The 12,037-nt window shown below is 38.2% G+C and overlaps 1 protein-coding gene across 1 annotated transcript in view; it reads left to right on the top strand.

The window, feature by feature from the left end:
- The first annotated feature begins 1,119 nt into the window (after positions 1-1,119).
- ephb6 (eph receptor B6) overlaps positions 1,120-12,037 on the top strand; it is a 65,084-nt gene continuing 54,166 nt past the window's right edge. The window contains exon 1 of the mRNA XM_017477517.3: positions 1,120-1,332. Coding sequence (XP_017333006.1) covers positions 1,275-1,332 — 58 coding nt within the window. The 5' untranslated portion in view covers positions 1,120-1,274. The remainder of the gene's footprint in view (positions 1,333-12,037) is intronic.

Here is a 12,037-nt window from a genome sequence, read left to right as displayed (position 1 = left end):
GCATCCACATGATGTAAAAGAAAATGTGATTCATCAGACCAGGCAACCTTCTTCCACTGCTCCATGGTCCAGTTCTGATGCTCACCTGGCCATTGTAAGCACAATGAAATTCACTTCACCTGTCAGTGGATTTAATGTTCTGACTGATTGTTCTATATTATAGAAAACAAAATGTGTTTTGTTGATACACTGCACACTGACATACGTTTAATCCCGTTATGTATTCAGAGTCACCTTAATCCTTCAGATAAATGTTGATATTAAGGAAAAAAACATTTAAGAGGAGTTGTTGATCTGTTATTGGCCACTAAACTGATTTTAAAATGTTTATATATATATATTAGTGTGTGTGTGGCTCACTTAACATTGGAATGTGGCCTGTTGCCTAAAATGAGTTTGACACCTCTGTATTAAATGTTCTGTAAATGTTTTATTAGTGATGTACAGCAGAGGGCGCTGCCTTTATACCCAGACTCCAGTACTAAACCATGCATTAAACTAGGGATGTGTGTGAGAGAGAGAGTGGACATGTTTTTATATTTTGTTGGGGACCTAATGTCCTCAGAAGGAAAGGAATATTTGACAGGTTTTGACCTTGTGGGGACATTTGACTGGTCTCCACGAAGACAACTAAAGGAACAACAACAACAAAAATCCTTTTAGGTTATAGTGAAAGGTCCCCACAAGGATAATAAGACAAATTATTAAGGTGTGTGTGTGCAAAGAGAAAACTTCCCAAAATATTGTCTTAAAATGGCTGCAAACTGAAATGAGACAACTTGCCTCTTCACTGCAGTGGATATTTCTCCTTGTTGGTCTCATACTGCAGATGCCAAGACGTCCGACTGATTGGTGTATTTAGAGTATGGGTGTGAATGCCAGGGACTCACTGCTTTCTACATGTTTCGACAGTTTTTCTACAGACCAGCCAAACACGTTTTCAGTTCTTTCATGCTCTCTCTCTCTCTCTCTCTCTCTCTCTCTCTCTCTCTCTCTCTCGCTCTCTCTCTCGCTCTCTGACTTAGTCATAATCATCATACACAGACTCTCCTCCCCTTTCACATCTCTCTCTCTCTCTCTCTCTCTCTCTCTCTCTCTCTCTCTCTCTCTCTCTCTCTCTCTAATCAGAAATCAAAAAGAGCACACAGACTCCTCCTTCTATTCCCCAGCTCTCCCTCTTTCTCTCTGTCTACCTCTCTTTTTTTCTCAGATACCCCTCTCTCACTCATGCCTTCTCCCTCTTGTCACTCTTGTAGTGGACTGTACTGACAGAAATGTGGACAATCATCCTCTCGCTCTTCCTCTCGCTCCAGCCCGTTTCTGCTGAAGAAGGTAAGGAACTACTACACTTGTTGTGTGTCTGTGTGTGCCATGTGTGAGACAACATCTGTGTGTTTGTAAATGTGTGCACAAGAAGTCCAAATGCCAAGACATGCACATAGACACTACAGTCACACATGAGCAGGAGGTTTGAAGCTGTTATTTTGTGTACATGTGCAGACAGATGTGTGTACAGACTTCTTTGTTGTGTGTGTATGTGTTTCTTAGTTTTTTGATGTGTGTGTGTGTGTGTGTGTATGTGTGTGCTGAGTCTGTGTTAACGGAGGCAAAGGCCACTGCAAATATTGCTGATACACAGAAAGATGTATGTGTATATAATATATGCAGGGTGTAGGAATGCAGAGTTAGCAGCTGTATGCAGTTCAATGTGTGCATATCGAACTGTGTAATATGCAAAGAATTAAAAAAAACATGGTATGGTATGAGCTGTTATAGGAAAATAATCAACAACTGGGTGGTGTGATGCAGCCAGACACAGAGCGGAGCTACTGTTTTACTGAGTTACCTCCCTGAAGTTGATTATTTTACAATAACGGCACAGCCCCTAGTGTTTTATCCCTCGAATACCATAGATTAAAGAATTAAATTAAATTACCCATCATACTTTTTTATCCACTTATTGTCACGTAATGTTGTGGAACGTCTGTGAAACAAGCTAGCTCATGTTATAACTATCATAAACAGTCACTCCCTCACCAGTCTCTATTATTTTTATCTCTCTTGAAGTTAAAAAGCCAAAATATGCATCTTTACAGAGTGTTACTGAGAAACACTCTGTCCAGAAGACTGTGGGAAAAGTTACAGCTTTACCTCTGAGTGTTATGAAGCACTGACACTGGTGACTCCTTCCAAAAATACTAAACAAACAGCTTATTAACAGTTACACTCACTCACTCTCACACACACACACACACACACACACACACACACACACACACACACACACACACACATATATATATATATGTATATATATACTATAGAGATGTTTTAGAAGTGCACTAATATAAACCTTGCTGCTGTTATATCAGTTTAATCAACAATTTCTGACCAATCACAATTGAGCATTTGAGAGCACTGTGGTATGAGACTATATAATATTTCGTGAGAGTATCTTGGGCATTATTAATACTTTTTGTTTGTGTCTGATTTCACCATTACTCACAGTAACAACTAGAGTATTAAAGTTAAGATGTGTTTTTGTACCAAAGGTTTTATTTTTCCCACCTTTTCCCTGTTAATTATTTTTTGTTATATATAAATGTTAAAAATATAAGACTTAACACTTTAAACAAGAAAAGTTTTTCAAAATTAGTGTAGGTTTTAAATGCTATGCCACTGTTTTGCTTGCTTTCTGTTAGCAAACTTGAATATCAGGAATATATATTGTACACTGATACAGGATGGTGTAGTGTATAAACATTTCTGCAAAATGTGTGTGCGAGTGTGTATGTTATGGCACACAAAAGCTTCCACCAATGTTAGTACTGATGATACACACATTTATTTATTATATTATAAAGTATCTACAGTATCTATGAAACTAGAGATGAGACGAGCTGACTTTTTCTTTTCAGATACCAATTCTAATACTGAAACTTTGACTATCAGCTGATTTCGATACCCATCCGATATAGTTTTTCATTTAAAAGCAATCTACAGAATGACTACAACTTAACTACAACTGACTACAGAATAAACACAACTTTACACAAAACCGTATGTTTCACACAAAAATCTTTACATTGCAAATATAATAAAGCATATAGTATAAAATATAATAAAAATTGTATCCTAACAAAAAAAAAACAATACAATCAGGTCTCTTTATATGTAAAACATTTACAGTTCTGAAATAAAAAAAAATCAAACCCAATTCCAATCTTTTCCTTTTGTTATAGGGTCAGATTATATTCATTCTTTATTACTCCTTGTATCAGCCTGATACTGATCGCGTGTGTTGGACCAGTACCATCTCTAATTGACACTCTTGTTTGGCAAATGCAAGGATTTGTATGCATAGACTTAGTATATGACCAAATATGACCATATTTGTGTGTGTGTGTGTGTGTGTGTGTGCGTGCATGCATATGTCTGAGTTGTCATTGTGTATTGAACAGGGCTCTGTGTTCCCTGCCAAGCCATCTTCCCTCATAACAAAAGCAGAGAGGACAGGGCCAGAAGAGGGTGCATAATCAGTCGTGTAACCTTTGTCTTGCTCTAACCCTGGTGGCCTCCTTCCCATTCGCCTCTTTTATGATGATATTATAACTGTTAAAGATGACCCTCCCACTGTCCCATTCAGCTCTACTGTACAGCTGCCTATCCCCCATTTACGCTTCTTATCCTTTGCTCTTTCTCTCTCTGTCTCTGTCTTGCTCTATATGCTTTCTTATGTGCTTCTTTGTCGCCATGTCAAATATGATTGGCTGTTGTGCTTGGTGCTAACGTCTGCTCTGAGGGTTTTTTAGGTTAGTATTTTGGGCCTGTGATTATAACTGCAGTTTTGTAATGATGAGAAGATACGGGGGCAAATTAAGGGAAATAGATGGAAATAAAACAGCATGTGGTAGGCTCTGATAAATTAAGGTCTGATTTTGTGTGTGTGTGTGGTTGTGTGTTTGAGAGAGAGAATTTTGAATTCCTGAGCAAGTTACATGAGGAGATTTTCTATATCCGTGTCAGTGAACTTTTGATGTTGTCTAAGTGGAGCATACATAAGTGTGCCTGCATTTCACATGTGAGCGAGAGAGAGAGAGAGAGAGAGAGAGAGAGAGAGAGAGATTTATGTACATAAACAGACCAAATTCATTGACTGATAATTCAAATGATTGGGAAACAGCTTGTAGCTTGTATTTACAGAGATAGAAATAGAGAGAAAAAGAAGAGAGAGAGAGATGCCCCAGTGTCTGCACTAATGCTGTATTAACCCAGTAGCACTCATCATTCTGCCACATGTGTAATCGTTGTAAACTAACACAGAAACGCCCTCACTGCACACTGCAAAATGTCACATAACTGAACTCGATTGAATTGCACTCTTTTTTTTTTTTTTTTTTTTTTTTGGTCTTTCTTTTTTTTTGGAGACTGAGTTGTCTCCGATGGGAAAATGGTTGCTGAGTATATTGACATCATCACCACAGTAGAAAATACATTTAGTACCAGACACCACACTACAACAGCAAATAGATACCATGGGTTTTAGTGGGATACAGTGAAAATGCACGAGCATCTGTTTTCTACTTATAGACTATGAGCCCACTTACATTACTCTATTACTACAAAACAGCTTACTTTTTCCACCAAATAGCACGGCAGCTTCATAGGTGGCTTTCCATACTTTTCCTACCGAACATATCTGCAAGTCACGCATTCTGTTATTATACATTTAAAATACGTGACTAACACACATTCACAAACTGTTGCCTCAACTGGTATTCAAAATCTGGTAGCAATCATTGCAGATGTTTTAAAGCACGTTTAGGTTCTTTTACAGCACAGAAATATATTGAAGTCAAGACAGAATACAATCCAAGTAGATCTCATAAACTGAATCATGGAATTTGTCCTCAACCTGAGCACCACAGAGATTCCCTGCTACATAATGTTCCTTTCCCTACCTCCACTGGTGAGCACAATGAACTGCACTTTCACAACAGTGACAGTTATCCACAATGAATTATATTTCCTGTGCTTCGGGGGTTTCCTCTGGGTACTCGGGTTTCCTCCCCCAGTCCAAAGGCATGCAGTGTAGGTTGATTATCATTTCAAAATGGTATGTACTGTGTGAATGTCTGTGTGCGATTATTGCGCCCTGTGATGAGCTGGCACCCCATCCAGGGTGTCTCCCGCCCGGGATAGGATACAGGCTCCCCCCTGAACCTGTGTAGGATAAGAGATGACACAGTGACACAGAAGGTCGTAGCATTATCGACTCACACCTCCAGAGCCCCTGATTTTATCCTGAGTTACAGGTTAACTCTGTATGTGTGTGCATGCTTCCTCTGGATTCTCCGATTTTCCTCCCACCTTCTAAAAACATGACAGTAGGTGGATTGACTAAGATTAATTGCCCCTGGGTGTGAATGAGTGTGTGAACACACAGCGTTCCCGGGATAGGCTCTGGATCCACAGCAACCATGGCCAGGATAAAGCCTAACTGAATGAATGAATAATTGAATAATTGAAGGAATGAATGAAGGAATGAATGAAGGAAGGAAGAACTAAGAATGAATCTCACTCTCACGCACTTATTCACTAAGTACTTTATCCTCTCAGGATTGCTGAGGATCCGGAGCCTATCCCAGGAACTAGGGTGTGAGACAGGGCACAATGCACACACACATTCACATACTCCTTCACACCTAGGGGCAATTTATCTTAGCCAAGTCACCACTTTTGGCTGCTCAATTTCAGAGTCACCACAGAGGATTAACTGTCCACATATTTTGACTCTGGCACAAGTTTTATGCCGGATGCCCTTCCTGACGCAACCCTCCCCATTTACCAGGCATGGCACCAGCACTGGCTTGTGCAACCCTCCAGTGGCTGGGGTTGGTTCTCTGACTGGCAACCCAGGCCACGGTGAGATGGTAAGAGGGCCACATGCAAGCCAAGAGTCCACCAGAGAACCATCTTAACCAAGTCAACTACTGGTATGTCTTTTAAGTGTTGGGAGGAAACCAAAAAATCCAGAATAAGCCCACAAGACACAGAAATGAATTTAGGACCCTGGAGCTATGGGGCAGCAACATTACATGCTCCACCACCATATATATATATATATATATAATATGTATATATATACACACACACACACACACACATATATATATATATACACACATATATATATATATATATATGTGTGTGTGTGTGTGTGTGTGTGTGTGTGTGTATATATATATATATATATATATATATATATATACACACACACACACACATATATATATATATATATATATATATATATATATATATATATATATATATATACACACACACACATATATATATATATATATATATGTGTGTGTGTGTGTGTGTGTGTGTGTGTGTGTATATATATATATATATATTACACACACACACACACACACACACACACACACATATATATATATGTGTATATATATATATGTGTGTGTGTGTGTGTGTGTGTGTGTATATATATATATATATATATATATATATATATATATATATATATATATATATATATATATATATATATATATATATGTATATATATATGTGTGTGTGTGTGTATACATAATACATGTAATATATTAGTTCTCAGGGAGATGAGCAAGTGGGCTGGACTAAATTTTTCCACATTGAGCAGCTCTTCACATTTTATTCATTCATCATGTCATATCAGATTTACTTACAGATTTGGCTTTTATCCTCTGCTTGTTTCTAACTTCATCTTTTAACGGTGGAGTGGCAGGTTCACTGTTGTCTTTAATTTAGCATCAGATTATTGGAATGATATGGCATGCTAAGAACACACTCTTGTGCTGGGTTAAGTGCTTGTTAGTAGGAGATTTTTTTTCCTGTCACACTGCATAATGGCCAAAGCACTGGGTCATTTTCCAAGCCACAGACACACTGCTCAGCTACTTTGTTTCATTTTTAATTAGTCAGTCACTTGACCTACTCTTTACAGCTGTATGGTATGAGTGAAAGTGTGTGTGGTGTACACGTGCCTAGGAGAGCAGTGTGACCGGAGGGAGCGTGTGAATGCACGCAGCAGGGTGTTTCGAGCTGAAAGACAGCTGAACGTTTTAAAAGCTTGGCTCCATTAAGAGTCTTCACCGCCCACAGCCTCAATGCAGTACGGTCCTGGAGAACGAGGGAGTTGTGGAGTAGGAGAGGAAGGAGACGTGGACAGAGGAAACAGGGCTAGGGGACGTTAACCTCATGCAGAGTTGAGTGGCTATGGGCTTTTGTCTTTGCTTTTCAGCTCTTATTTTCTATGTCTCTCCTGTTACTCTGTGTGTGTATGTATATATATGTGTGTGTGTCCTGCCAGATCAGCTTGCTGACATGACTGATCTCTCATGCCATCAGTGTACCCGCTGCTGTGTCTTTGGCTCTCCATGCTGTCACCTATCCCTGCACACCATCGTCCACTCAAACAAAACGCACTCAATGAAATTGACATGCATTTCGCAGTGAAGCAAACGCAAAGAGCATTGCAATATCAGAGGCATCAGTTTTATATTAGAAGACATGTTCATATTAGATCAGAATTGATGAAACACACATGTGCATGGTCTCATTAATAACCGAGGCACACTGCAGTCAACACGAGAATCAACCAAATTTACTTCATTTCCAGCATTTATCTGGATGAAACACACAACAGCAAGATGCAGTGCCCTTTAATACCATCTCAACAGACTGCCTCCCCCGTTCATGCGCCAGTGTGATGAGTTTTTGCTTCACTGCACTGTAGCACCAACTGACCGTCACTCTCTGTGCCTAAACATTTTCAAACGGCTGTATGTTGCATTCTTTCCGGGTGCCATTTTACACAAAATTTGTTCCCTGATGCAGAAAAACATTCATGAAAAGTTCCGAAAATCGATTTAGCATTTTAAAATGACTAAAATAATGCAGAATTTGTAGCCAAGAAGCCCCTTCAACATGCCTGCATGCCGTTTTTCAGGACACAGATCCCATCTGCAGCACTGATTAGAGCCAGAAGTCATTACTATTTCAAATACAGTGTTCTAAATGGATTGCTGCCTTTACATTAAAGTGGAGTCCAAAAGTCTGAGAGCACTATAGTGAAAATGCCTCCAGTTTGCATTCATCTCTAATTTAATACAACAATTTTGATTACAAATTATACAGTTTGTGGTAAGTTCAGAGTATTTGGTATATTCTAGGGCTGCATGATTATGGCCAAAATGATAATCATGATTATTTTTTATCAATATTGAGATCACGATTACTTATCACAATTATTCATTGATTTTAGGGACAACATTTTTTTAAAAAAATTGCACTTTCACATTTAAATAAACAGACCGCTGCTTTCACCTCCATGTTGTGCTACATTCCAGCTAATTTACAAATTTTTGCATCAACTTAGACCGGTCCTTAAAATGAATCATCGCGTAAAAGCAAAATGTAAATGAAATTGTACCCAAAATATAGGATAATTAAAAATAAAAATGCCATCAGCCAAATGAAAATATTCAATCAAATATAACAATATGCAATGCTAACTCATTTCCGGGTTTTAGCATTACAAAATGACGTCATCCCGGTGCTATGGTGATTGGCTGTAAGTTTAGGAAGCGCTTGATTTGTTCCTCACCAGAGTTTTCTATGAGCGGACGACGAACTTTAAAGGTCAATATCGCAGTCAAGTATGTTCATGTAATCCTGGGCAGTCAAAATCGTAACTGAGATCAATATTCAATTAATTGTACAGCCCTAGTATGTTCCCTTTTTGCTTTAATGACAGTGTGAACTCTAGCTGGCATGGACTCCACAAGTTAATGTAAAATCCAATGATATATTTGGAAGATTTTTTTTCATAGAGAAGCATTTAAGTGCATTCATACCATGGCAATGTTGAATTAAAATCTGATTGATCAGAAGGTGTTGATAAATTTTTCATAACCGCATGGCTTTGACAGTAGTGCTGAGTGAAATTCAAATGATAGATTTATATTAAGGCATTCATTTTAATACATTGAATGGTGGATGATGTACATAATCTAAGGTTAATAAATAAATGGATTATAAACATATATTTTAGCAATGAAAATAATCATTTATGATATGTGTTCCATCCATTTTCTATACCGCTTATCATACTAGGTCATGGGGAACCTGGAGCCTATCCCAGGGAGCATGGGGCACAAGGTGGGGTACACCCTGGACAGGGTGCCAATCCATCACAGGGCACAATCACATTCACACCCCCATTCATACACTATGGATACTTTGGACATGCCAATCAGCCTACCATGCATGTCTTTGGACTAGGGGAGGAAACCGGAGTACCCAGAGGAAACCCACAGGGAAACCCACAGCACAGGGAGAACATGCATGCATGCAACCCTGGAGGTGTGAGGCGAATATGCTAACCACTAAACCACTTTGCGCCCCGGATACAGTATGATCTGTAAGGAAATGTTTATTTAACATTTATGGAAGGAGTCATGGGTGTCAGCACTTTGTAACAGTCTTTGTAGGAGTCTTCAGTTTGCACTTTTCGGGTTTCTCACAAGCTTCCTTTTTTTTTTTGTCTTTTTACTGTCAAGAGAAAGGAGTTTTTATAATGGTGCATGTGACTGTGCTCAGAATTAACCAATCATATTCAAACTCCTGTTCAATTAAGCAATATAAAATAGGCAAGAGTGGCGTTATACTGAATAACAGCACGGCTGTGATTCTCCGCAGGCATGAGCCCACAGGCTGAATGCTATAGCTAATCACAACCTTTCTGATGTTCAGTATAACCGCATGATTGTGTGATGTTGCTTTTATAGAGCAGTTCTATAAACAAGAAATTAATATTGAGTAAATGATAATATGGCCAAATGTTTTGTTTATTTTTGCAAAATTTCATGAGAAGAAATTTTTCCAAGCCTGCCTAAATCACCCCAAACCATGTGGTAAAACGTATTCTGGTCTACTGAGAAAAAGGTAGAACTTTTTGGGCATAATTCTAAAATATATGTTTGGTGCAAAAACGACACTGTTTATAATCCAAAGAACACCATACCAATGGTGAAACATGGTGGAGGCATTTTTGCAAGGTAGAGTGCAATAAAACTGCCAGTACACTCTTACCTAAAAAGATTGAGTGCTGTATTACAAACATAAAGAGCGTTAACAATGTGTACACTTATACAATAGATCGTTCTGGTCCACTAATATGATTGGTTGAGTGGCGTTGGAAGATATTGCTTATATTTAGTATAACCGTGCTTATTGCTTATATTTAGTATAACCATAGATGTTTCACTGTTTATCACTCCACGTCACATCCTAATTCAAAACGTTTCATTTCAGTTCCTAATTCAAAACAATTCACTGCAGTTCCTAATTTAAAACGATTCATTTCAGTTCCTAATTCAAAATGATTCATTTCAGTTCCTAATTCAAAACGTTTCATTTCAGTTCCTAATACAAAACGTTTCATTTCAGTTCCTAATTCAAAACGTTTCATTTCAGTTCCTAATTCAAAACGATTCACTGCAGTTCCTAATGTAAAACGATTCATTTCAGTTCCTAATTCAAAACGATTCATTTCAGTTCCTAATTCAAAACGATTCATTTCAGTTCCTAATTCAAAACGTTTCATTTCAGTTCCTAATTCAAAACGTTTCATTTCAGTTCCTAATTCAAAACGTTTCATTTCAGTTCCTAATTCAAAACGTTTCATTTCAGTTCCTAATTCAAAACAATTAATTTCAGTTCCTAATTCAAAACATTTCCTTTCAGTTCCCAATTCAAAATGATTCATTGCAGTTCCTAATTCATAACGTTTCATTTAATTCAAAACGATTCATTTCACTTCCTAATTTAAAACGGTTACTACAGTAGTGCTAGTGACCCCATCAGCGGACAAGGCAAATGGTACATCAGATGAAAAAGGAAAGTAAGAAAGTTTGACTGTTTGACTGAATGCACCTTTAACAGGAACGTACAAATCACGGTAAGCGTGTCAGCTTGATGACATGCTATAACGTGAGTGTGGCTTCTTCAGGATCTATTTCCGCTAGCGGAGCAAAAATAAACAAAACATTTGGCCATTTTGTGCTGAAATGTCACTTACTCTATATTACTTTCCTGTTCATAGAACTGTTGTGTACAGGGATTTTTCTATATTTCTGCATAAATGTAACCTAAAACATCATCGGATTTTCACACACAAGTCCTCAAGGTAGATAAAGAGACCCAAATTAAAGAAATGAAACAAAAATGTTGTACTGGGTCATTTATTTATTGAGGAAAATGATCCAATATTACATATCTGTGAGTGGCAACAGTATGTGAACCATTGCTTTCAGTGTTTGGTGAGACTTGTGCAACTAAATGTTTCCAGTAGCTGTTGATCAGTCCTCCACATCTGCTTGGAGGAATTTTAGCCCATTTCTCAGTACAGAGCAGCTTCAACTCTGGGATGTTGGTGGGTTTCCTCACATGAACTGCTCGCTTCAGGTCCTTCCACAACATTTCTATTGTGTTAAGATCAGGACTTTGACGGCGATTCCAAAACATTAACTTTATTATTCTTTAACCGTTCTTTGGTAGAACGACTTGTGTGCTTACGGTCGTTGATTGTCCCACTTTCTCTTGAGATTCAGTTCATAGACAGATGTCCTGACATTTTCCTTTAGAATTGGCTGGTATAATTCAGAATTCATTGTTCCACCAAAAATGACAAGCCGTCCTGGTCCAGATGCAGCAAAACAGGCCCAAACCATGAGACTACCACCACTGTTTCAGATGGGATAAGTTTCTTATGCTGTAATGCAATGTTTTCCTTTCTCCAAAAATAACACTTCTCATTTAAACCATTTAAACCACTATTAACTTTCCAATAGTCTTCTGGCTTGTCCACATGATCTTTAGCAAACTGCAGACGGGCAGCAATGTTCTTTTTGAGAGAAGTGACTTTCTCCTTGCAACCCTCCCATGCACACCATTGTTTTTCAGTGTT

The sequence above is a fragment of the Ictalurus punctatus genome, chromosome 1, assembly GCF_001660625.3.
Source record: "Ictalurus punctatus breed USDA103 chromosome 1, Coco_2.0, whole genome shotgun sequence".
Lineage (NCBI taxonomy): Eukaryota > Metazoa > Chordata > Actinopteri > Siluriformes > Ictaluridae > Ictalurus > Ictalurus punctatus.
The sequence above is the reverse complement of the archived record's forward strand: the minus strand, read 5'-3'. Positions and strand labels throughout refer to the sequence as shown.